We start from the raw sequence: 26,329 nt of genomic DNA on the forward strand, positions 1-26,329 counted from the left end.
ATGTGAGGGGCTGAAGGCGGGCTTAAATGGGGCCGTGTGTGCCGCCCCACAGCTGTGCACGATCCCCCTGCCCACCCCCACAGCTGGCCCCGATCCCCCCAGCTCCACAGATGAACCCTATTCCCCCCATCCGGCCCCACAACACCACAGAGCCCCACCGGCGGGGCTGGTCGGGCAAGGAACTAAAAAGCGAGCGCGGTGGCGGGGAGGGACATCTGTATCTGTAGCACCGAGGCAGCTTGGGGGACCGTTGTGTGTGTGACACCGAGGCAGCGCGGGGGGACCAGTTGGTGGTTGCGCCAGGCTAGGAACCTTGGTGCGGCGGAACGCGGGCGGCGGGCGCGGGGCCGGGGGGGGTGGGCGCGAGGGCGGGCCGGTCCCGGGAGGCGGCGGGCCGGGCCGGGAGGTGCCGGGCAGGGCCGGGCCGGGCCGGGCAGGGCCGGGAGGAGCGGAGCGCGACGGGCCGCACCGGGCCGTGTCTGTGCGGCGCGGCGAGCCCCGGGCCCGCGGGCAGCGCCATGGCCGAGACGATTGTGAGTGCGGCCGGGGGAGGGGCGATGAGGCAGCAGATTCCTGTGGGGCCGGGACGGGGCACCGGGACGGGGGGCCGGGGCTGGGCCCGGCGGTGTCCGGGCCGGGCTGCCCCCCGAGCGGCGCCGCGGGCTGGTCCCCGGTGGTTTGTCCCGCGGGGGTCGGGGCCGTGACCCCGCGGTGCCGCTCAGCCCCGGGCGGGGGGCTCGGGAGAGGGTGGAGAACGGGGTGCTCCGTCCGGTGAACGGCTCCCGGTCCCGTCCCGGCGGGCTGGTGCCCGCGAGGGGAGTTGGGAGAGTGGAAAGAGGCTCTTGCGGGGTGACGGCGGGACACGGACAGCTCCCCGTGTCCCCTGCCGTGTCTGTCCCTTGCCCGTGTCCCCCTGGCCACACACGCCACCCTCTGCCCGTGTCACACCGGAGCAGCTGAGCGTCCCCTGTAGAACAGCTCGGGTCCCTCCGCTGCCCCTCAGCGCTCTGGGGACACTGATATTTACATTTGTCCGTTCCCTGCCTGTACCCGGAGTATTCCCCTGGCCTTTTCCCCCCAGGTCTGCCAGTTGTTGCCATGCAGGAGCTCAGGTTTCTCGGGAGCAGCTGGAGCCCCGTGTCTCTCCCCACTCCCTCATTACCGGGGCTCAGGCATGACCAGTGCAGTGCCCAGTAACACCAGTTGGGCCGGTGCCTGTGTGAATAACTGCCCCTTGGAAGCTCTGATCCACCCTCCCGAAGGTCTAATTCCATCTCTGAGGTCAGAGCTTTGGCCAAAGGTGTTTTGCTTGGAGCCAACTCCTGCCAAGAACCCAAAGTGTTGCACTGATTCCCCCCATGCTCGCAGACATCACCCAGTGCTGCCCCAAAACTGCTCTCTGGGGTGTTTCCAGGCCCTGTGGGAGACAGAAACAGGAGGGAGCAGCAGGGGAATGTCAGGCTGGGGGCTCTGGGTGGTCCCTGTCCCCCATCTCTGACTCGGTGTTCCCTCATTCCCAGATTATCCGCGTGCAGTCGCCGGAGGGAGTGAAGAGAATCACAGCCACAAAAAGAGAGACGGTGGGAACGTTCCTCAAAAAGGTACCCCAGGATCCACTGTGCCTTCCCAGGGGATGGGGCAGAGCTCCCATGGCTCTGTCCCATGGGATATCCGTGTTTATCCTCCCTGGCAGCAGCAAGGGGCAGCATTCCGTGTGGAAAAACACACTTTGCTTGGTGTAGCTTCTGTTGTTCCACAGGAAAAATAACACATTTAAAGGAAAAACTGCCTCAGCTTCTCTGTTGGGGTTTCCTGGGCTGTGAACTTTCCTGAGAAGGACCCTTTCTGGGGTTCTCCCAAAGAAGTGGCAGCTGGGAAGCAGAAGGGGAGCTGTGGGGTTGTCTAAGCTGGATCCAGGTGGGATCCAGGCCTGGCTCAGCTGCTGGATTTGGGCATGGAATATCATGTGGATATGCTGTGTGTGGCCCTGGTTTTCCAGTATAGATTTGGAGAGAGGAAGGGAGGGATTGAGTGAGATCTCAGGAGCCCCTGGTCTCCCCTGGGGAGGATTCCCACCCCGGGATGATGGGAACACATCGGGTAGGAGCTCTCAGGATGGTCAGGCTCTGCTGTGATGCTCTGAGCTACTCTGTGTTCTTCAGGAGTGAGCAGTTCTCCATTTGCTTCCCTCCTGGGACTTCTCTGGAGCCCTCAGACTGAGGGTTCTTTGCTCCATGACGTGTGTTCCCAAAGGGCCAGGCAGGTTCCCATTCCCTGTGAGAGGGAAAGGAATGGGAGCAGGTGGAAACCTTCCCTTTGTGAGTCACTGGCTTCGTTTGGAACTGTGGCCCAGACATGACAGCATTCCCTGACAGCACTCCCACCTGGCCAGGAAAAATCCCAATGTTTTTCGGGGCTGGCTCAGGGACACTCCCTGCAGCCTCCAAGCAGCCCCAGCCAAGGAAAGAGGAGCTCCCAGGATATCTGGAGCCAGTGCAGAACAAGCTGCTGCTTTCCAGGGCTCGGGTTACCTGAGGGAACAATCAGGCTGGAAAACACTTCCTGCCAGGAAAAAAGCACCTGGAATGGCCTGTTGATCTGGGGAAAGCTCTGTCCTCTGGCTGAGCTGGAGACAAGACGTGTTTGGGTTCATTTCCTGCTGCAGGGTTTGCTTGGAAGAGAAAAGCGGCAAGTTTTCCCACGTGAGGTCTGTGTTTTATCTAAATCCAGGTCTCTCCTACCTGTGCCGTGGATTTTAATGCTGGAATGTTCACCCAGGGGGTGGGCTTGGTGTTTAGGGGGACAGCTGTAATTAGAGAGGTATCAGATTGCTGCTTCCATACTAGGAATTCACCTGGATCTGCTCCAGAAGTGTTCAAAGAATGAGGGGCTGGAGGATCTTCCCTGTCTCCTGTGGCACATCCCGGGGAAAAGCACCAAGAAAAGTCACTCTGGGTGTGCTCAGGGTAGAGTCAAGTCAGAAATCAGCTCAGACCTGTTGTCAGTGTGGTGTGGGATTTGTCTGTCCCCAAAAATGGAATTCTGTGGCCTGAGGAGCAGGAGCTGATCCCTGTGAAAGGGTCCCATTCACAGGGATCGTTCAGTGCTGCAAATCACAGCCGAGCTGACGGGAAAAAAAACTGCTTTTCATGGCTTTGCTCATGTGACAGCTCTTTGTGGCTCATCAGATTTGTCCTGTGGGCAAGATCCTGTCCCTGGCTCTGACTAAAGCCACTGGGATTGTTTTTATTAATAAAAATAAAGGCCTTTTGCTTCAGAATTTAGGGCAAAACCTGTCAAATAGACAAACTTTAAACACCACTTTTAAACTGATGGAGTTCTTAAGTGGCCAAATGTGCAAATTATTTTTTGCTGGGAAGAGGTGTTGGAGTGATTCCATGTAAATCAGCCTTAATCTGAGCTGGGAAAACCTGCCTGGGGACTGAGGGGTGGCTGTTGTAGAGGTGAATTTCATGGGAGAGAGGAAAAAAGGGGGAAAACCAAACAGAACAACAGGAAGAGGTTGAGTGAAGGAGGTGGGAGTGGAGCTGAGGGCAAAAATCTGCAGGGGTGAAAGTGTGGATTGTGGAATTCTGGTCACAGGAAGATGGGAATGACCTGGTGTTGTGTGCTGCTGTAGCTGGAGCAAGAAAACTGGGATAATGGAGAAGTTTCCCCCTCCAGTCATGCAGTGCTTGCCTGGCTGCAGCTGAAACTCTGCATTTGTGTTGTGTGAGGCAGAGACGGTTCTGGTTAAGTTGTTTAAGCTCCTGTTTTAATCCATTGCTTGTGTTTCCATCTCCGTTGTCCCGAGCTCAGGAATGGGGGTGAATTGAGCTGAATTTCTGCAGTAGAAGTTCCCTGGGAATAGCTCTGGCTCTGAGCCCCTTTCGTGAAGCACCTCACACCTTGTCCTCTTGCCTGTGTTTCAGGTGGCAAAGGAATTTGGTTTCAGGAATAATGGCTTTTCCGTGTACACCAACCGGAACAGGACCGGGGAGATCACGGCGGCGCAGAACAAATCCCTCAACCTGCTCAAGATCAAGTGAGTCCTCACGGGGAGAGGGCTCTGCTTGGAGCTTCCAAAATGGGAAAAATCACATCCCAGGAGTCCCCAGCTTCCAGGGTCACTCCTTGGTGGCTGTGCTGGAACTGGGAGTGACAGTGACATGGGAGAGGTGGTGGCTGTTCCTTGGGTCACTCTTTGGAGTGTGTTTGCTGTGGGAAGGCTTCATCCCAGCTTTCCCTCCCTAATCCCTGCTTTCACCTCTTCATCCTAGCTGTCCCTCTTGTGCCCCCACTTACTCTCTCTCATAGACAACTTTCCCTGCCTTATCCCCCCACTTCCCCTCCTGTATCCCTCTTTTCACCCTTTCATCCCTGCCTTCCCTCCCACATCCCTGCTTTCCCTCCCTCACCCCTCTTTCCCTCCTTCATCCCACCTTTCTCTCCTGCATCCTTATTTTCATTCCTTCATCCCAGCTTTCTCCTCCACCTTTTCCCCTCAGTTTTGTCTCCTGATGGAAGGATTGCATTCATTGCAAATAAAAGCAGGAAGGGGTGGCTAACAGAGCAGCTTCCAACTGCCACCTGTGCTGCTCTGGTTAGAATTTGTGCCACATCCCATGCTCTTCCACGGTCTGGGAAGTTAGCTGCCTGCTGGGAAGCACCTCCAGCTTCCTGTGTGTTGTTTCCCACACCTCCCACTACCCATGTGCTGTTTCCCACTCTGCAGGCACGGGGATATGCTGTTCCTCTATCCCTCAAGCCCGGCTGGCTCCTCCTCAGAGACCATGGACACCTCTGTCTCCCAAAATTCCCGGCCTGGGGGAGCCCCCCAGGTGGTGGAAGATGAGATTGACCAGTACCTGATCAAGCAGGATGGCAAGATTTACCGGAACCGAGACCAGCAGCTGTAAGTAGGGGTGGGTTGTGTTCCTGCCCGTGGATCTGGGTCTCACCACAGCTTGGAATGTCATGGCCAGCCCAGCAGTCAGAAAATGTACCGTGGGAACTGCCCTCCTGAGTGCCCTGGGGATGTTCACAAGGGAAAACAGCCCCTGCCATTGTCCTGGGAGGTTCAGTGGAGCCCTGGTGAGCCCAGGGAGGAAGCAGATGTCCAAATCCCAGGGTTTTTAGGCAGGAAGGACTCACTCAGAGTAGCCATTGTTCTGACTGAGGAGGCCCTGGTGCCCATGCTGGTGGATTCTGTGCTCCTACAACACGTGGAATTCTCTAGATTAGAAAGAACACTCTGCATTCTTCTTGGGCAGGGTCAGATGGGATATTGGGATGGAATTTTTTCTGTGAGGGTGGGAAGGCCCTGGCACAGGTTGCCCAGAGAAGCTGTGGCTGCCCCTGGATCCCTGGAGGTGTCCAAGGCCAGGCTGGACAGGGCTTGGAGCAGCCTGGGACAGTGGAAGGTGTCCCTGCCATGGCAGGAGGTGGAATGGAATGAGCTTTAAGGTGCCTTCCAACCCAAACCATCCCAGGATTTGCTGTCCCAAGCAGGAGCACTCTGTGCCTTCAAATCCAGCCACTTCTCATAAAGGAAAACACAGAAGTGAAGGGAAGGACTGGAATTATCCAATAGCAGAGGTTTGGAAGTGGGTCTTGGGTCTCTGCCTGCTCGCTTTCTGGCTTCTCTTCACATCACGTGCCTGTCTGACCTCTCTGTGAAACCAAGGGAGTCCCTTTTGCTCACAAAAATGCACCAAAGTCCAACTTCCCAAAGCTCTTCCGTGCAAGAGGCTTAGGGAAACAAAGCAGCTTCTCTTTGTGTAAAAATAACCCAGCGATGAGTTAAACCCACCCAAAATCCACTCTGGTGCTGCTAAAGCATCCTTTGCTGGGAGGGGTGGATTTATTGCTCAGTGTGAATGACCCAGCTGGGTCTTGGTGTCTGGACTGGTTGGAGCCTTGGGGCTGGAATGAGACTCCTGAAAAGACTGGAAGGAGAATTTTAAAAGCAGGAATTCCTACTAAAACAGGATTATTTCCCCTTCCCTGTGGCGTTGTCCTCCACATGGTTTATCTTCAGTACTACAGCAATGAGGAAGTTTGTGGAAAATCCTTCCTGACCTTCCCAGGCTGACCATAAATGATGGGATGTCACAGCACTGGAGCAATAAAGGCAAACCCCACCACTCTGTGGCAAAAACATTGCCTTGAACTTGCCCACATTTTTCAGAGGAATCAATGAAGTTGTTCCTAGCTGGAAGCCAAGGCCCAGGGGAGGGTGTTAAGGATAAAAGGAGTTGTCTGGGCTGGTTCCTGGCTTTGGGAGTGTGGATCAATCTCCAGTGAAGGCTGCTGAGTGCTTTAGCAGCATTTAATGCTCCTTTCTGTACATTATCTGCCACAAGACATCCTTAAAAGCACTTCTGCAACTGGATCCCATCCATTGTCTCCACATCCCAACCTCTGTGCTCCTCTCCAGGGCCCTTCCTTTGGAAACCAGCACTGCCCTGGTGCTGGGAAATGTTTTATTGTTGGTTTAGGGCTTTTTTTAAAGCAATCACCACAAAAGAAGATGTTTTCCCCTCTGTAACTCTGCCCAGCAGGTCTTTATCTGCCCGATAAACACACATTTGCCTGGTTGTTGCAGCCCTGCCTGATAAAGGATGAACATTTTTGGGTGGCTTTTTGTTAAAATCACCCTGCCACGTGGGCTGAAAATTCTTTGAATTTGAAGAGTTTGAATTCTTTGAACTTGGAGGGTTGTAAAACCTGGTCTGACCTGTGTTCAGGTGGGTTTGGGACAGCTGAGCCCCTTCCCAGGGACACTGGGATGGTTTGATCTTGGCCTGGGACTCTCAGAATTAACCTCAAGCATCTCTTTATGTGAAATTATCTCAGGGTGACCAAAATAATTGAAGTCCAATTCAACAGGAACTGTAGTGATAGGACAAGGGGGAATGGGTTCAAACTCAAGAGGGGGAATTTAGATTGGATCTATGAAGGAAATCCTTTTCTGTGAGGGTGGGGAGGCCCTGGCACAGGTTGCCCAGAGAAGCTGTGGCTGCCCCTGGATCCCTGGAAGTGTCCAAGGCCAGGCTGGGTGGGACTTGGAGCAACCTGGGATAGTGAAGGTGTCCCTGTCCCTGGCAGGGGTAGAACAAGATGAGCTTTAAGGTCCCTTCCAACCCAAACTATTCCACATTTCCACAACCTTTCTCTAATATTCCCTGGGAGGTGGAGAATTGCTCAGAGATCATGTAGATCTTCCATACCAAACTTACTCCAGAGAAACTTTTACAGGCCGATTTTTCAGTGATTAAATAAGATTTATTCCTCCTTCAGTTTCCAGGTGAAATGAGATTTAACCCCAGTTCTCTCTCTCTGCCCAGGTGTCGCCATGGCCCCTTGGGCAAATGTGTACACTGTGTCCCACTGGAGGTAAGAGCCCCAGGAAGGTGCTACAGACCAGTTCCTCCCAGTATGAACACTTTTCCTAGGAATGCTGCCTACCAAGAGGTGGCAGCTCAGGGTTGGAATCCTGCCTTGCACTGCCAGAGCTGCAGGTTCTGGGATCACTAAACCTCAAGGCCTTTGTGCCCCTGGGTTTATCCTGCTTGAAGCTGGTTTTCAGCAGTAATGAGTTTAAAAGAAAGTGCTCCAAAAAAGCTCCATTTTCCCTCTGTCCTCACTTTTTCCTGGATTTTCTTGTTTCATGCCCTCTCTCCTGGATCCCAGCACTTCCCAGTTTAACCATCTGGCACAGGTTGCCCAGAGCAGCTGTGGCTGCCCCTGGATCCCTGCAAGTGTCCCAAGGCCAGGTTGGATTGGGCTTGGAGCAACCTGGGATAGTGGAAGGTGTCCCTGCCCATGGCAGGGGGTGGGATGGGATGGGATGAGCTTTAAGGCCCCTGCCAACCCAAACTATTCCATCATTATCCAGGTTGAAGCAGCCTTAGTGATGCCTCCAAACAGGCTGGGCTGTGTAATTTATGGCACAGAGCAGCAGCCATCCCTCCAGAGGGGATCCTGGCTGTTCCAGGATGGCCATTCCCCGCTGCTGGAAGTGCTCTGGGAGTCCTTGGCTGTGTTGGAACAGCTGGGCCAGTTGTTTGTTGTTAGATATTGAAAGGAAAAAGCATTTTTGCCGCTGAGGTTCTGATTTGTGGGGCCAATCTGTTCCCAGAGCATGAGGCCACCATAAAACTCCCTCTTGTAAAGCCCCACTGTTTGCATCCCAGTAGTAGCTGCCTTGAAAATGAGCCTGAATTTCCTTGATTGCTTCCACATTGGCGGGGTTGAGTGTGGAACATGCATTTGCTGAGGGATCAGGGTGTTATCAGACAGGTGTGTGACCTGGCTCTGCTCTGTGTGGTGTTTTTGGCAGCCCTTCGATGAGGATTATTTGAACCATCTGGAGCCTCCTGTGAAGCACATGTCATTCCATGCCTACATCAGGAAGCTCACTGGAGGGGCAGACAAGTAAGGAAATCTCTGGGTTTAAGGGAATCTGGTCGGAGCTTCAGTTTTTTTTAACACAAATGAAAGTACAGACAGATCTCAGTGTTGGACATGAAGAATGAATGGCAAATGGAGCAGAAAACAACACATTAAAAATTGAGGATAAAAGGAGAAGGCAGGGGGAAAACATTAGATCTGTCTTTTTATTTTATGTCCCCACTTTATTTCTGTTTTTCCTTTCTCTGTGGTAATATAATTCCTTCCAGGAAATACTCGTAATGGGGGGAAGGCCAGATGGAAGGAAAGAGATTCCCTAATTACACCAAGCTCCAAGCCTGGGTCTCAGATTTGGTGGACATAAGTTACACAGAGGTGTAATCTTCTCCCTGCTATTCCTAAAGACCATTGGGATTTTTAAAATCTCTTCAGGAGATGCACCTCAAGTCCATGAGACTTCCATTTGAAGGGAATTTCCCTTTCCAGGAAGCTTTGTGCTCATGAAAGGATGATTTGCTGTAGTGCTACAATCTCTGACTCCATAACATGCTCCATAAATTACTGCTCCAAAAGCATTTATTGTGCTAACAGCAGCCTTTTCTTCCCCCTCTTCCTTTTCTTTCCTCCCATCCCTTTTCTTCCCCCCATTCCTTCTCTTCTCCTCTTTCTCATTCTTTTCCCACTTCTTCTCCTCTCCCCCCTTTCTCTTCTCCCTTTCTTTTCCCTCTTCCCCCTTTCTCTTCGCCATTTCTCTTTCCCATTTCTTTTTCCCTTTTCCTCCTTTCTGTTCCTCCCTCTCCCAGGGGGAAGTTTGTAGCCCTGGAGAACATCAGCTGTAAGATCAAGTCGGGGTGTGAGGGACACCCTCCCTGGCCCGAGGGGATCTGCACCAAGTGCCAGCCCAGTGCCATCACCCTCAACAGACAGGTGAGAGGAGCTCGTGGCTCCTGCCAGGGGACCTGGCTTTTAGTTTGGGAAAGGTGACTTCCAAAACAGCCAACTTGGAGCAGATGTAGGGGGACTCCTGTCCAGGTCTTCAGGCCTTGCAGAAAAGAACTCCAAAATGTCCTGAGTCAGAGTTTCCTCCCTACGTGGAGGACTGAGGTGGCAGCACTGGTGGTGAATCTTTCTGGTTTTCCTCATGGGATCCAAAAGGCCACTCAGGTTCTTGTTTGCTGCTAAATTTCAGTATCCTGTTACCTGCAGATTCTCTTGGGGCAAAGGTCCCTGTAAAGCCCCCGAGGTGCTGGGGGTGCTCAGCACATCCCACACTCCAGGGATGCTGTGGTGAGGGTGGGAGCTGAGCAGAGGGAAGAGGGAGGGAATCCCCTGCCTCCCCCATCCCTGCTGTGCAGGACCCAGCTCCGGAGGGTGGTGTGTGTCCTGGGAAGGGACCGGAGCCAGCGGAGGACGGCCTGACGCTTGATACTTTGTCAAACAGAAATACAGGCATGTTGACAACATCATGTTTGAGAACCACACAATTGCAGATCGCTTCCTAGACTTCTGGAGGAAGACAGGGAACCAACATCTGGGATATCTGTACGGCCGGTACACGGAGCACAAAGACATCCCGCTGGGAATCCGGGCGGAGGTGGCAGCCATCTACGAACCCCCCCAGGTGAGACCAACTCAGAATCAGGGAATACACAAACACCTTTTTAGTTTGGTGGCAGCTATCTACAAACCCCCCCAGGTGAGACCCAGGGCACTCAGATTCAGGGAATACACAAACACCTTTTTAGTTTGGTGGCAGCCATCTATGAACCCCCCCAGGTGAGACCAACTCAGAATCAGGGAATACACAAACACCTTTTTAGTTTGGTGGCAGCTATCTACAAACCCCCCCAGGTGAGACCCAGGGCACTCAGATTCAGGGAATACACAAACACCTTTTTAGTTTGGTGGCAGCCATCTATGAACCCCCCCAGGTGAGACCAACTCAGAATCAGGGAATACACAAACACCTTTTTAGTTTGGTGGCAGCTATCTACAAACCCCCCCAGGTGAGACCCAGGGCACTCAGATTCAGGGAATACACAAACACCTTTTTAGTTTGGTGGCAGCCATCTATGAACCCCCCCAGGTGAGACCAACTCAGAATCAGGGAATACACAAACACCTTTTTAGTTTGGTATTTCCAGCTACAGCTCCCCGAGGAAAATCGTCCTGAGGAAAAGAGAATGTGATTTATGTCCTTCACGTCATCATTAGTTGCTGCCACAGAAATAATTTTATACCCCAGTTTTGCTTTTTGTTGTTTTTTACCCTTGGATGATTTAAATCCGGGTGGATTTCAGGTTTAATCTTGATTCCTGGCTTTCCAACAGATTCTGTGCTAGGAAAAAACAGTTGCAGCCCTTGCTTCAATTCCTTACCAGCTCTCTGGGAAAATTTAAGCAGCTTAATTAGATAGAATGAAGTCTAAATGATTAGAAGACTAAATGATAGAGAGGCTGAGGATGGGTTTGGCTGGAGGAGCCAGAATCTCCACTAGGTGGGGCACGGCACCGCTCCTCAGCCGAGTGCTCCTCGTGGATTTCCTTCCTCCTCATGGTTTCTGCACGGCTGCCAAGTAAAATCCAACAGATTGTCAGTGGAAAAGGAACAAATGGGTCCGTGTGTGTGTGTGTGTGTGAGAGCAGAGTGGCAAGGGGAGATCTTTGGAGTGACACCAGTCTGTGGTGATGCCAGGGGGGAAGCCCAGACCTCTGCTCCCATCCTCTGCCACACTGCCCACAGTGGCTGTACTGTTTTTTCCCCACTTCTGTGTCACTAACCAGTGTCTCTTTGCTGCAGATCGGCACCCAGAACAGCCTGGAGATCCTGGAGGATCCCAAAGCCGAGGTTGTGGATGAGATCGCAGCAAAGCTCGGCCTGAGAAAGGTCAGGATGTGTCAGATCTTGTGTGTGTGCATGGCAGGGAAGTGGTCAGCAGTTCCTTCCAGCTCCATGGGGTTGTCCAAGATCCTCTGGGTTACCTAAATCTCACTGTCAGCAGCTGTTACATTTTTAGGTATAAAACCCAAATCCAGAGGGTTTTCCTGAGCACAGGTCCCTTGCAGGGCTGTGTGGCTGCAGTCAGCTGGAGGAAAGTAGCACAAACACCATCTTCCCTTTCTTCCCCCTCCAACAGGAGCCATTCCTGGGAACATCTCCCTGGCAAGTGCTAATTTCACCCAGCTGGAGTTGGAGTTGCTTCTGTGCTCCGTTTCCAGGAGCAGGGGCTCCCCTTCAGTTTTGCTGCCCTCCTTGGGGCTGCAGGGAGTCAGTGGTGTGTTGGGTTAGGGGTGCAGGTCCTACTCAGTTCCAGCCTGCCAATCATCCCATCACTGGTTTCCTGACAGACCTCCAACCTGCACTGATGTTTTCCGGTTTGGGAGCAGTGTTGGTATGGTGGGAATGCCAGGAATGAGATGTACACAAACAAGATTTGACTTGCTGGAGAAAACCCGCCTGGGAGAAGGCTCAGTGCAGACTGTAAACATCTGGGGAGGGCTTTGTTCTCCTAGATAAGATCCCACTCCTTGCCAGAGGCTGGAGTAAAACTTCTCCATGTGTTATTTATTTCCACATTCTCCCATCAGATATTTTTAATCCATGGGACTTTACACATCACCAAGTGCTGGGTGCAGGGTTTGGTCTGCCTGGGCTCCCAGGAGTCAGGATCGGTTCTGCCTTGGAAGGGTTAATGCTGTGGGAGCTGGGATTGGCAGCTGGGTGGAGAGGGATCATCCCAAGGTGTGTGGGCATGCAGCACTTCTGTGGAAGGATTGATCCCAAGGTGTTTGGACACATATTACACATGTGTGGAAGGATTCACTCCGAGGTGTGTTTGTACCACAGAAAGCTGAAATGTGCTTTCTGGGATCAGTGCAGACTCCAGTTTGGAATGAATCACACTCCACTATGAGCTTTTTGTTAACCAGTGCATGTGAGGTTCAAACTTGGGATTGTGTGAGAGGTTCAGACTGGGGCCACATGAGCTGCTCTGTCACCCACGGGTGCTGGATCCCACTCCAAACACTCCACAGGAAATGGTGGGCGTGGGTGTGGATGGTGGCACAGAGGCCTCTTGCAGCCTCCAGATCTTTCCATGAAAAAATATTCCATAGTGAAACCTAACACTGCAGGTGCCCTGGCCAGCCAGCTGGCATGCTGCTGCTCCTGGAAATGGGATTCCAAGGAGCCCGGCACAGCTGGGAGAGCCATTCCCTGCAGGCAGTGTGCACAGGGCCGAGAGGAGCCAAGAACATCGTGTCCTGTGAGCAGAAAATGCCTGAACTCTTCTGGTTTCCTTTTGCCTTCTTTTTTTTTTGTCCTTTTTTTCCCTTAAAGCAACGTTCTCCATCCCCCTTTGTAGGTCGGCTGGATATTTACTGACCTGGTCTCGGAAGACACACGGAAGGGAACTGTTCGATACAGCAGGAACAAGGTGAGATCCAGGTGGGACCCAGCGAATTCCAGCTGCTGTGCCAGGCAAAGAGCTGAGCCAGGGCTGCAGGTGACACTGCAATTCTTGAGAGATGGGGTTTTCCAGGCAATTCTGAAGGAAAAGAAGCTGGAACCCTCGGAAATGTTACGGATTGAGCTGTTTGGGGAGCAGGCAGAGCTGTGCAGTCCTTAACCCTCCTGCTTTGAGGAAATGGGGCTCATGGCATCATGGAATGGTTTGGGTGCTTGTCCTGTTCCCCCTGCCATGGGCAGGGACACTTTCCACTATCCCAGGTTGCTCCAAGCCCTGTCCAACCTGGCCTTGGACACTTCCAGGGATCCAAGGGCAACCACAGCTTCTCAGGACAACCTGTGCCAGGGCCTCCCCACCCTCACAGGGAAGAATTTCTCCCCAGTATCCCATCTATCCTTGCCCTTTTTAGGATTAAGAAAACTCCAGGGAGTGGAGGGAAGGGGAGGTGTGAGGGACAAACCCAGTGAGCCAGAGTGACTCAGAGGATGTTCCCATGGGCTGGGCTTTGTGACACATACGTGGCTCAAACTTCGACCTCCTCAGCTTCCTGTCCTTGTAAACCCAGCAATACCCATATATGGAAAGTGAAACTTTATTTTTCAAAAAAAAAAAATTAAAAAGGTGTGTAGAGGTGGGTGGGACTCAACGTGGGACAGTCCTGAGCCAGCCCAGGGCTGGGGAGCTGACAGGTCACATTCTTGTCCCGGGCTCAGCAGCAGCTTTCCACGAAAGCGTGTTTTCCTGGGGTGTTGGTCGTTTTCCTTGGCTGCAGCCCAGGGAAATAGGTCTGGGCTACGTCACCTTGTCCTTTCACTGATTGGAACCCCTGCTGTCCCTTCAGGACACGTATTTCCTGAGTGCAGAGGAGTGCATCACAGCTGGCAACTTCCAGAACCAGCAGCCCAACATCTGTCGCCTCTCCCCAGATGGGCACTTTGGATCCAAGTTTGTCACAGTTGTGGCTACAGGTACAAACTGGCCTCAGCCCTCTGGGTTACACCTGAATTACCTCTTGTCAGTAGAACAATGTGCCAAAAATCACATGTCCTGCTTCCTGTCTGTCCTATTTAACAAGGGTTTTACTCTATCAACTAAAATACTTCCTCATTCTTTGTTTTATCCTCTCTACAATTATTTACTCTTTATTTATTTGCCTCCTTTTTACTCTACAGCTGTTTAAAGAGACGTATTTGAGTCTCAGCCCCACCTCTCTGACCCAGAAATCACTCCCTGCCTGCAGCCAGGGCAACAACTGTTGCTCACTTTTTGTTTCAAATCCTTAAGCTCCAAATTCTGTTGCCTGGAAGCAGCAGTGCAGCACCACAACACTCCAGTTCCTCTGAGTTATGGATTAGTTCCTCCTTCAGGAGGCTCAGGAGGGATCTTCACCTCCCTCGTGTTGCTGTCAGGGAAACCTGACAAGGAAAAAAACCTGTCAAGGGGAAAAAAAAATGTTTGGAAACATTTTTTTTTTGGCTGAGTAAAACAGAAGCTTCTGCAAAGTGCTTATGGTTAAATCCCTCTGGTTTTAGCCATTTTCAGGGAGTCTCCAGAGGCACCGTGGATGGGCTGGGCTGGGAGGGGGGACACTGGCATGTGCTGGGAGGGCTGGAGTGTTCCTGGTTCACTCTGTTCTTCTCCATGGGATGACACATGTCTTCATTTAAACCTTCCCTGGAGCAGAATCGCTGGTTCTGGCTCTGTTTAACACAATGAAAAAACCCTCATGACTTCCAAATAACATCCAGAGTGAAAAGTGAAAGTGGGATGGGACATTGCCTGCCCCGAGCCTGGCTTTGTAAGAGTTCCCAGGGCCTTTTTTCTGTGAAAAAAGTCTTTTTTCAGTTAACAGGCCCATGCTTGTACATTCCAGACTGCTAAACACATCAATCTCTCATTAAATATAGATCTGTATCTCTCTTTTTTTTTGTATATATATATATTTATTTAATTTTTTTTTAAACAAGGTGTTTTACTGAGCAAACACACTGTGTTCAGGCTTTCCCCCGTCCTGGTCTATGTTTAATTTCCAGGAGTGTTTGTTCTGGAGCAGTGAGTGATTGAGGTTACAGATCAAAGGGTAGAAAAGGAATATTTCCTCTTTGCTGTTCCAGCTAATTTAATTCTCCTCTGTTCAATCAGCCCAGCAGGTTCTATTTAAACACTCAAGTCCCTCCTTTCGTGCTGCAGAAATGTATTTGGATAGTTTGCCTCAACTTTGCCTTTAAATCCTCCACATGGATTAATTCCTATCCCCTCCTGAATTCCTAGCTTTGGAAATAGTAACGTTTTCCTACCATCTGCCTTCCTCCTCTCTTTCCAGTTGTATTCCAGTGACACATGACCTGATGTTGCTTACATTATCCAAATGAAAGCGCCAAGCATGTGATGCTTCCATGAGCCAGGCTCTTAATTCCCACTTTCCATGTCAGATTTCCACCAAACCATCCAGTACAGGCTGAGAAAACACTGTTCAGGCCACACATGACCAGGTGATCTGCAGCTCAGGGAGCCTTGGGATTGAAACAAGCCCAAAGGAGCTGCATGCCTGGCTTTTGTTTGGAAAAGGAGGAGAGATACCTGCAAGGTAGTGGGAGGGTGATGCTGTCAGAGCCCCCAAAAGGGCAGCTCCTCCTCCTTGGAGTTCCTGGCAGAGCATTCCTGCTGTTCCCTGGGCTCTGTGCTCGTGAGATAGCTGTGGAAATGTGTGTGACTATAAAAATGTGGAGTTTAGAGGGAATTCTTGCCTAAAATTCTTCCCATCCAGCAGCACCAGCAGCTTTATCTCAGTTTTCATCACTGTTAGCCTTGTGTTTAATCATGGAGTCTTGGAATTGTTAAGGTTGGAAAAGAGCTCCAAAACCATTGAGTCCAACGTTAGCGCTACTCTTCCAGTTGTTTCTCCTGGAGTTACACTGTGGAAATTACTCCTGTGTAGGATTTTCAGGAAGAATTTCTTCATGGGAAGGGTTGTGATGTGGACTCCCCACCCCTGGAGACGTCCAAGGACACTGGGCTGGGTGACAAGGTGGGGATCGGTCACAGGTTGGACTCAGTGATCTTGGAGCCTTTTTCCAACCTCAGCGATCCTGTGATCTTTAACCATCCCCTCCTCTTGCAGGTGGTCCTGACAACCAGGTGCACTTTGAGGGGTACCAGGTGTCAAACCAGTGCATGGCCCTGGTGCGGGATGAGTGCCTGCTGCCCTGCCGGGACGCGCCGGAGCTGGGCTACGCCAAGGAGTCCAGCAGCGAGCAGTACGTGCCTGATGTCTTCTACAAGGTGAGGGCTGAGGGCCTGGGCAGCACCAGGTTGTGCCCCTGGATCCAAGCACTGATCTTGAGGAGCAGCAGGGAAAGTGTGCATGCAGAGAGGATGTGAAATATTCAATTTCATAGAGCCGTGGAATGGTTTGGAAGGGATCTTAAAGCCTATCCAGTTCCACCCCCTGCCATGGCAGGGCCACCTTCCACTGTCCTAGGTTGCTCCAAGCCCCATCCGGCCTGACCTTGGACACTTGCAGGGATCCAGGGGCAGCCACAGCTTCTCTGGGTAAACTGTGCCAAAGCCTCAGTTTATGAGGAGTGGAATTGAGTGGACTGTGCTCCAGCAATGTGAATGAAACTGGTCAGGGTGTTCCTGCATGCCCTGAACCTGGGACTGGGAAGTGCTGGTTTCCCTGTGAGACTCCATGGTTTCCACCCATTAGTGCCAGACTGCTGGCTTGCCTTGACCCCACCTGGAAACAAGGAACGCCTCTGGGCTGAATCCAGTGCTGGAGAGGGAGAGCAGATGGAATCCTGCTCTCTCTGGAGCAGGCAGCTTCCTCCTGGGAGCTGATAAGCCGGGGTTGATTACGATCCAGTGGGTGTGCAAAGGTTGGACCCGAATGTGAGGAGGATGAGATCATCTCCTGGCATGCCCTGATCCCTCTCCAGAGCAGCCCAGGCTGTGCCACACTCGGGCAGCCTCGCAGGAGGTCCCGCAGGTCTGTGTCCCACATGTGGCCCACCCGGGGTGCTGGGAGCAGCAGGAAGCCAGTGGGTGTTCCCAGAAGGGCTTCACTCCCATCCCTAATCTGAAGCAGGGAGATAAACAAAATGGGAACGGATGGCTCCAGCCTTCCATGGAAATTTCCATCAAGCACTGATTCACTGGGTCGGGCTGCAGCTGATTTCATGTTTTAGAGCTCCTCTCCCTAATCGCCTTTTTCACGGAGTGCTCAAGGATGGCCCTGCCACATGGGATTCTCCCTCAGCCTTCAACGGGTTTGGCTCTAGGATCCCTTAATTTTTTTTTTTTTAATGTTCTTAAATCTATGGAAAGCTTAGTCACTCCTGGCTTGGGAAACCTTTGGGGTCCCATTAAATGTGCAAAGCTTGAGGTCAGAGACACTACCTCATCCTGGGATGGTGACAGCAGCCGTGTCCAAGCCCCGGTGAGCTCCAGGAGGAGCAGGAGTCTGGCGGCACAGGATGGAATCCTTGGGGTCCAGCACCTTGATGTCCCTGTCTCCCCAGTCTGTGATGTGAGGGTTCCCCTCTGTGCTGCCCCTCCCCAGTTTGGGAAGAAAGCTGCACTTTGGAGTAGTTGCTATTTTCTCTGGGATTGCGCAGAGAAAAGTCCACGTGCATTCCCATACAATATCCAAGTAGTCATCTGAAAAGTCCTTTAGGATGAGAGGAACTCTACAAATTAATTCTAATTGGATGAGGACCAGGAGGCCAATGTTTGTGGAGTGTGGATGTATTTATAGAACAGCCAGATGTGAGGCAGGATCCATGGAACTTGGATCTGTCCGAGGGCAGCGCCGTGGATTCACCTCCAGCTTGCAAATGGGAGAAGGTGCTGCATTTCTTCCATGGAAATGGGAAAGCTGATGGTCCTGGCGTTGTCCTGTGGTTTTCCTGAGCTTGCAGCTGTGTGATTTCTGTATTCCTTTACCATTCCCTTCATGTTGGCCCCTCGCCTGCTGCTCCAAGGAGCCACCCCATGGAGTTGGCCTTGGACACATGGCCGTTGCTCTGCTGGCTCGGGAAGGGAGAGCTCTGCTCCACTGGGGAAGTTGAGGGGTTTGGGGACTGTGAGAACAAGTTCCTTTGCTCTGAGGTGCCTCCCCAGGTAAGATTAGCCAAGGGGAAGAACAGATTTCCCTCTCAGCCTCCTAGGATGTCTGGGAAGCATCAGGGCTCAGTGCTGGTTCCAGCTGGAACGGGGCACAACCAGCACATGCTGCTTGGCCAGCTCAGCACAGGGAGCTCGGGAAGGAGTCCATGATGTGGAGACACGGATACAGGTCGGGAGAAAGTCTCTGTGAGTGAAGATGAGGATGTTGCAATAGCCACCTCACCCAGTTTCTGAGCTGGATGAGGGCAATGAGCATTTTCCATCCTGTCGTCTGTCCTTGAGCAGCCTTCTCTTTCCATCTGGTTCTAAAAAACAGCTGGATTGATTTGGATTTCACTCAGAATGTTCCTTGGGTTGACATTCAACACTGAGGGAGTGCCCAGGGTACAGCTGGGGGATCTCTCCCTGGGGCTGCTGCTCCCCATCCCTGCTGTCACCTCCTCCCAGTCCACTGGCCCAGGAGCTCTGCAGTGCTGAACTGCTCCACCATTAACTTCACCAGCTGGGGGAAGAGATTCCTGATGTTTTACAGATGCTCTAAAACTCTTGGATAATTGGATTGGGAGGCTGGCTGGCTTTGTCTCTTATCACAGGTATTGTGACAGCTCAGCGCAAACACGATGTCATCAGCATCCTCACAGCAAATTGCATTTTACAGCTGCCTTAACATCCCCCCAGAGTTTCTTTGGGATGGTTTAACATTTCTCCAGAGTTTCTTCGGGATGGTGTAAGACAAAAGCTCTTTACAAGCATTGTGCAAGAGCCCTTTGCCCTCAAGTCCCACACGTGCTGTGAGCTCTCACTGCTGCTGAGCTGTGTCTGATCCCTGGCCTGGCACCAGTGACACGTGTCCCATCCCTCCCTGGGACAGCCTCGAGCGAGGGCCCTGCTTTTATTAGAGCCCAGCAGGACTTCTGAGCCAAGCTGTCCTACCATGGCATTGGAAATCCTCTTCCCAGGGAGAGCCAGGCTGCAGGGAGTGTTCACTGACGGGGAAGGACTTCCCTGGCTGCCCTCCCACCAGCTCATGAGCCGCCTTAGCCTTAAATGTCCCAGCTGCTCCGGGGAGGAGGATGCTGGATTAGCTCAGCAGGAGTCTCCTGGGAAGGGTTTCAACTCTCCCTGACCTGTCACTTGCTCTTGGAGAAGTCGCTTCGTTTCTGCGCCTCAGCCGCGCTCCCCGTGCGAGGAGCAGGACTGCCCAGCAAAGCGCTTGGAAGTCAGCAGTGGGAAGAGCAAAGCTGGGATTTATTCACACATGGGAAGGACAGATGGCTGCCGAGCTCCACCGTGCCTTCAGCAGAGGGAGCAGGTCGGGAATAACGGCGTGGGATGCGGGATGCTCACAGCCTGGGATGGTGACAGCGTGGGATGCTCACGGCTGTCCTGGGACACAGATCTGGAGCCTCCCTCCTGACTGACAGCTCCCCGGGCTCCTCACTTGGCTCTTCCCCTCATCCTCCGTGGATAATCCTGAGGCCACCCAGAAGCCTTTCCGTCCTGCCGAGGTGTCTGTGCTCCAACCTTTTCCCTGTTCACCTTCATCCCTGTGCAGCTCCTGCCTCCAAACAGTGGGTTGAAAGGCTCTAATCCCAGCCTTGATGCAATCTCCACTGGGATGATGCATTGTCCAGACCCTCCAGGCCTTTGGCTGCTGGATTTTTGTCCCGGAGCCAAATGCTTGTGGCTCTGTTAACTCTTTCCTGGGCTCCCTTTGGAGCAGGTGCCACTGGGCTTTGGATGTCTCAGGCTGCAGTAATAACAGGGTGCTGGGAGGTGATGCTGAGCTCAGGATAAGGATCTTTCCCCCAACAATCCCATCCTGATGTTCATTAAGGCCTTTAAAACATAATTAGATGATCCATGGTGGTGGGTGAGGTATGTTGGTGTTAGGAGGGGGGGCTGTTCTGTCAGGATCAGGACATATCCTCGGCCCGGGGAGAGTGAGGTTCCAGTCTGTGGATGTCTCAGAGGCCTCAGCAGCATGCCATGAAAAAGCAGGCATTTAACATGGAAATCCCCAGAGGGGGAGATTAAAGCCAACAGGTGCTGGAAAAATGTTTCTGCATATTAGAACTTAATTAGATTGGAAAATGAATTCCAGATGGGCTAATTATGCATGAGTTGTTGCAGGTCCCTTCATGCAGGGGCAGGATTGTGTTTGGGAAGCTGATTGGATCTGATTCCTGCCTCTTGTGGTATCACTGAGATCTAGAAGCAGGTTGGCTCTGGGGTCCTGTGATCTCCCAAAAAAAGGCTCCACAGCTCCTCCTGCTTCTGTCAGAGCCGAAGAGATCTGAGGCCACAACCTGTCATGTGCAAGGAGCAAAGATCCTTATCAGGATTGCCTTTCAAAGGAGCTTCAAAGACTGGAAGGGAGATTTTTTTTATAGAGGGAACAGTTCCTGGGGACAGGGGGTGCTTGGGGAGGGGGTCAGGAAGGGGGGCTGTGCCTGGAGGGGAGTAGCATGCCGGAGCCTGCTGGGGCGAGGTCTGACTGGGAGTACTGGGAGAGCCAAGCAGGAGAGGGATGGTGCTGGCTGCTGCTCCGCATACTTGTGCTGTGTAAACACCAGGGAGAGCCGGGGAGTGGTGCTGGAGTGGTGTTCTCCGGGAGAAAACACGGCTGGGAGAAAGGGGAGGGAGTCCAGGAGCCAGCCGTGGGCAGTGTGTCCCTGCGTGGTGCTCCCTGGCTCAGCCCATGGAATGCTGCTCCCATCCCACACTGGAAGAGTGGGACTCACAGCCTTTGGGGGTGACAGCTCCGGGTCCAGCTCCCGCCACCAAGAGCCCTTGGAACGTCCAACATAACGTCCCTGACTGGGAATTATCGGTGTATGATTTATGTGGGGCTCCATGAATGATTTATACCACGTTAAGTGATGATTTAGGGAGAAAACACAACCCCCTCGTACGGAATCTTTAATGAAAAGTGTCAGTTCTCCGGGATTTATTTCCGAAGCGGCGTTTGAACCCGGCGTGTTTGACATCAATCACGTCTAATTGTCAGGTTATGATTAATGAACATATGCCGGCCGTTTGTCTCCCTAATTAAACTTTATGTTCTCTTCGTCTGGCAAAGCAAAACAAGTTTACGCCATGGGATGTGCTGGTTCCAAGGGTCTGGGTATGAGAAAGTGCCCAGATTCCCAATTCCCAGGTGTTAAGAAGAGTTAGATGAGGAGCTTCTGGATTTGTAAATAGGCAGGTTTGCCTTGGCTGAGGAGGCAGAGGTGACCTGTCTCTCTCTTTAAGATGGAGCTGCTGCCTAAATGGCATTTAAAATCATGGAATCAGGATATCTGGAGTTGGAGGGACCCACAAGGATCCCGGAGTCCAACAACCCCAAGAATCCCACCTTGGATAATTCCAAGCCTCTCTCTAGTGGGAGACAAGCCCACAGTGGTTTGTGACCCCACAGTCCCTTGGCTCACAAGGAAACAGAGACCCTGATTCCAGAGATGCTGGAATTACAGAGATCTGCAGCCCCAAGGAGCAGCAGGGAATTGGGCAGCCCTACACCACCCATCCAGTTCTTTTCCACACCCTGTGATCTGCCAGAGCTCAGGATCCTGCATGGGCATCTCCAGGGCAGGATGCCTTGGGTTTCACACCACCTCCATACTCAGGAATAATCCAACTCTTTTTCTTTCAGGACATAGACAAGTTTGGGAACGAGATCACCCAGCTGGCTCGCCCGCTCCCGGTCGAGTACCTCATCATAGACGTGAGTATTCCCTGCACGTGTTTGCTTCCCACAGGAGATGCTCAGGGTAGAGCAAACTCCTAACCCACCTCTGAAATTCCCACTGCAGATAATTCCTGAGACAGATTATCCTTCTCTCCCTGCTGCTGCCAGGCATTCCTAGCAGGGAGGTGGCTACCCTGCTCTGTGGGGTCAGTTTGGTGCCAGGGAACACATTTGTTTTCCAGGAAGGCACTGCCTGGTGCCTTATCACGGCTCTGAGCTGGCCCAGAGCCACATGGCCGGGAAGCAGCAGCCCCACAGACCCATGTCCCGGGCACTGCCTAATGAGGAAACTCCAGAGCAGCAATTAGGGATCCATCTCCTTCGAGTGACTCAGCAGGTTGTCCGGAAATACCTTTTCTTGGAGGAGGGAATTCACGCTCTGGCACGGTTTGGCCAGAGCAGAGCTGCTGCCAGGCACGGCACAGCTCAGCCCCAGGGCTGGGAAGCAAAGTTATGGCGTGGAAGGCAGGAAAGCAAATAATTGGGATGCCAGATGATATTGCTGGAGTTGGAGGTGGTGCCAACAACCATTAGATCCGCCCGGAGCAGCCTTTCTAGTCCAGCTGCCCCTGGCACAGTCAGCACTGGAGCACAGGAATTCCTGCAGGAATGAAGGCACCTGTTCCTGAGATGAAAAAAGAGGTTTATAACATGCATTAGGATGCCCCCAGAACCTCCCTCTAGCAGCAGCTGCCTGGCATGGGGCAGAGCTGTGCCAGGATCTCTGTATCCCAGTGACCTGTGCAGACAGGGCTGCTCTCCATAGCATCTGTCAGGACCAAACACATCATGTCCCTCCAGCTTCCTTACAAGGGGTGTGGTGATGGAATATCACTTTGAATTAAATTAAAAGCCATCAGATCCCCGCAGGATCCCTCACTGTTTGGCTGAGCTGGGATCATAGCCATGGCTTTTCTCAGCTACATGGACTTGCTTTCTGTATCCAACTGGTCTCTGATCATCCTTCCCTGGATTTTTCTTTTTTTTTTTTAGATTACTACAACTTTCCCCAAGGATCCAGTCTACACTTTTTCTATTTCTCAAAATCCATTCCCCATCGAGAACCGCGATGTGCTGGGAGAAACTCAGGTGAGGGGCAATTCCTGACAGAGCTGAGTTCCACAGGGATGGACTCTGCCTCCCTCATGCTCACAGACATCTGCAGAGGGACAGCTGTGCCCTCAAGTCACCCCTTCCCTGTTCAGCTTGCCAAAGTCCTTCCTGCATGGAGCAGTGTCTGCATGCCAATGCCGACTGCCGGCCGGTGCCGAGCTCCCGCCGGATCCATGACAGGATCAGGGCTCCCTGTACTTGCCAGGCAGCTCCAGAGGGGCCAGAGAGCTCCAGCCCCATGGTGACAGCATGAACCTGCTGGGACTGGGGTCTGTTCGTGCTCCCAGAGTGCTGCCTTCTCTTCCTGGATAGAATTTCAAAGCACAGAAAGCTGTTCTGCAACAGGCCAGGGCAGAGGATGGGGAGGAAGGGGTTGCTCTGTCCTCTTCTCCCTCTTTTCTGTAGGAACAAGACTGGAGTTGCCTGGCCCCCCTCAGCACCTCTTGGATCTGAGATGAGCTCTGTGGGTGCTGGGACTGGTCAGGAGGAGTTGCTGTGGGTCCAGGAAATTGTTAGCTGGGATTCAGTCAGCCAGGATGGGATTTGATATCGGGAATGTCCCTGCACATTGCAGACGATGGCCAGAGGGACAGGAATATCTGTTAGTGGATCCAAATAGAAATTTATTTCTCTTCACTGCTGTCCCCTCTCTCTCCAGGACTTCCACAGCTTGGCCACATACCTGTCCCAAAATACTTCCTCCATTTTCTTAGACATCATTTCCGATTTCCATCTGCTCCTCTTCCTGGTCACAAACGAGGTCATGCCTCTGCGGGTACGTAAAGGGGCAGGGAAGGTCCTGTCCCCACACCATCCCCCCCATCCCACGACCCTCAGCCCCTTAGGGGTCCCTCAAGTGGGTGGGGGTGACCATTCCTGCCATCTCATGTCCCTGGGCAGGGCCTGGTGCTAGCTCCTCCCAGCCGAGCTGCTGGGAGAAGGTTAAAAGAGTTTTAAAACCATTTTCAAGCTCACAACACAAATGCCCCGAGCTGCTGGGAGCACTGAGGGGAGGGTGATTGTCCACATGATCCCAGAGCCAACTTGGCTGCAGCTCCCAGAGCTGGAAACATTTTAAAAATTATCTCAGAATCAGGAATTTGGTGGGAACAATGAGGAGATCAGAGCTGCTAGAACTCAAGGCCAGCGAGGTCCTGGCTGTGCAGCTCTGCTGCCCTTGGCCGGGCACTGGGGGCCTGGCGGCTGCCCCGGCACTGCCGGAGCTTCCCGGTGAGATCCAGCTGGGCTGTGTTTGCCAGAGGCTGCTCATGTGTGAGGCAGCCAGGATCACCCTGGGCAGCTGGAGATCGGGATGGGGCCGGGGATGGGGACTGGAGTGCTCCAGCATGGAAGGTTTGCACCCCACACTCAGGGGCAGCTGGGATTCCCTGGGCAGCTGGATATTGGGATGGGGACAGGGATGGGGGCTGGAGAGCTCTAGCATGGAGGGTTTGCACCTTTGGAAGATGGGATTGGCCTGCAGTGCCAGGACACCAGCCCACAGTGGCAGGGAACACCAGGAAGCAGAGGAAAGGAAGCTTTTGGGGTGGTGGGGTCTGGGGAATGTGGAATGTGGAATGCTGGGGGAGCAGAGGGATAAACTGGGGCACCCCAAGGATGTCGGGGAAAGGGAGAACAGCTCAGACTCAGGGTCCTGCCTTGCACTGAACATGTCCCCCACTCATTTCCCACTTGTGACTTCCAGGACAGCATCAGCTTGTTGCTGGAAGCTGTGAGGACCAAAAATGAGGAGCTTGCACAGACCTGGAAAAAATCGGAGCAGTGGGCGACCATCGAGCAGCTCTGCAGTAAGAGCGGGGTCCCTGGGGCAGGAGGGCCCTCAGGGAGGGGAGGTCCCTTGTCCCTTGGCAGAGCTGGATGGGGGTTGTGTCGAGCTGCTCCCAAGCTGCCACAGAGGCTGCTGTTCATTGATCACAGAATCATGGAGTGGTGGGGATTGGAAAGGAGCTTAAAGCTCATCCCATTCACATCTTCCACTATCCCAAGTAGCTCCAAGCCCCATCTAACCTGGCCTGGAGCACTCCCAGGGATGGTGCAGGGCTGGGGAATGGGGGGCTGCAGGGTGGGATGTGCAGCAGGATCAGGATCCCAGCACTGCCCTGGGCTCTCTCCCGCAGGCACGGTGGGTGTCCCACTCCCAGGACTGCAGGAATACGGCGCCATGGGGGGCTCATCGCACGCCGTGGCCGCGGCCATGTGGCCCTGCCAGCACTGCACCTTCATGAACCAGCCGGGCACGGACCACTGCGAGATGTGCAGCCTGCCCCGTTCCTAGCCCCGCTCCGGCCCGGAGCGGCCAGCGCGGCGCCTCTCCCTTCCCTCTCCTCCCTTCAGCTTCCAGCCCGGGCTGCGGAGCTGGGCACGGGTGGCTCCAGCCCCCCAGTTACTCCTCGCTCCCTTTTGGGGGCTCCCAGCCCGGACAACCAACGCTTTCCTCAGCCCGTGCCCGGGCTGGCCCCCCACCACCCTCAGCTGCTGCCAGCCTGCCCTGGGGGAGCTGGGGGGCTTGGGGAAGCTGCCCGTGCCCGCTTCCTACCCAAGGGGAGAGGGAGGCTTTGGCATCTCCCTGCCCACAGCTTTGCTCCCATTCCCTGCCCGCCTGAGTGCCTGGATCCCAACAGCTCCGGCACTGACCAGCCCCGGCGACACGGGCAGGTGGCTGTGACGTTCCCGGAGCAGGACAGGCGCCCCTGGACACGTAGCATGGGGTGGGCACGTGTCAGCTCATGGCTTGGCTCTGCTTGGTGAGCTTTGGCACCCCGTGGGGGCTGCAGGAGGGGTGTCCCCTCCGGGTGCCGTGTCCCCCCACCGCGCGGTGGGCTCCCAGGGAAGGGCTGCGGGGAAGCCACGTAACTCCGGCACCCACCTCGCCTCCATCGTGCCCTGGGAGCCAGTCCTGCAGTAGGTGCCTTCCCACGTCCCTCCGGAGTGTGTCCTGACTGGAGCTGGGGTCAGGGGTCTTGTTCCCCACTCTCCCTTTAGCCCCAGGCTGGGGGTGCCCTGGGCACTGCTGGGCAGAGGAGGGGCTCAGCCCTCCTCTCACAGGGCCTCTGACCCCCAGGCCCATCCTGGAGCTGCCCAGCCCTAGCTCTGCAGGCTCTGGTTCAATCCCGGGGGCACTGGTTCCAGCGCTGCCCCGTGTCCTCTCATAGGAGGGGTCGGGAGGCCCCATCCTGCTCCAGGACAGCACTGCCCAGTCCCCAGTGGGGCCCCCCGGCCCCCACCCCTCGCTGGGGCTCTCCAAAGGCTTCATCCCAAGGCCCGGCTCCGGGCTGCGGTTGCTTTTCCCCTGGGTGTGCTGGGGTTTGGGGGTGCAGCGCCGGGAGCACCCGGGCTGGGCTGGGCTGACCCAGGCACGGGGGCTGCAAGTAACGTGGAATAAAAGCACCTCAAACCAGAGCCTCCTGCACTCTGTCACCTGTCCCGGGGTGCTC

General features: G+C 53.6%; 1 protein-coding gene across 1 annotated transcript; it reads left to right on the forward strand.

The window, feature by feature from the left end:
• Positions 1-371: 371 nt before the first annotated feature.
• NPLOC4 (NPL4 homolog, ubiquitin recognition factor) lies at positions 372-26,294 on the forward strand. The gene is made up of 17 exons (XM_085077423.1): positions 372-533; positions 1,521-1,601; positions 3,933-4,045; positions 4,736-4,915; positions 7,350-7,398; positions 8,345-8,439; positions 9,219-9,342; positions 9,857-10,036; positions 11,215-11,301; positions 12,779-12,850; positions 13,725-13,851; positions 16,005-16,165; positions 21,666-21,737; positions 22,755-22,850; positions 23,533-23,649; positions 24,580-24,682; positions 25,013-26,294. Exons 1-17 carry the CDS (start codon positions 519-521, stop codon positions 25,168-25,170), a joined length of 1,830 nt encoding a protein of 609 aa, XP_084933549.1. The 5' UTR covers positions 372-518; the 3' UTR covers positions 25,171-26,294.
• Positions 26,295-26,329: the final 35 nt, after the last annotated feature.

Source organism: Lichenostomus cassidix, chromosome 18 (assembly GCF_008360975.1).
Source record: "Lichenostomus cassidix isolate B80296 chromosome 18, HeHo_3.0, whole genome shotgun sequence".
Taxonomy (NCBI): domain Eukaryota; kingdom Metazoa; phylum Chordata; class Aves; order Passeriformes; family Meliphagidae; genus Lichenostomus; species Lichenostomus cassidix.

What these genes read in the sequence shown, in the direction of transcription:
- NPLOC4 (XM_085077423.1), top strand. An exon ending in CAAAGCTCGGCCTGAGAAAG is followed by an intron (nt 11,302 to 12,778) that starts GTCAGGATGTGT and finishes CCCCCTTTGTAG; the next exon opens with GTCGGCTGGATATTTACTGA. An exon ending in GACCATCGAGCAGCTCTGCA is followed by an intron (nt 24,683 to 25,012) that starts GTAAGAGCGGGG and finishes TCTCTCCCGCAG; the next exon opens with GCACGGTGGGTGTCCCACTC.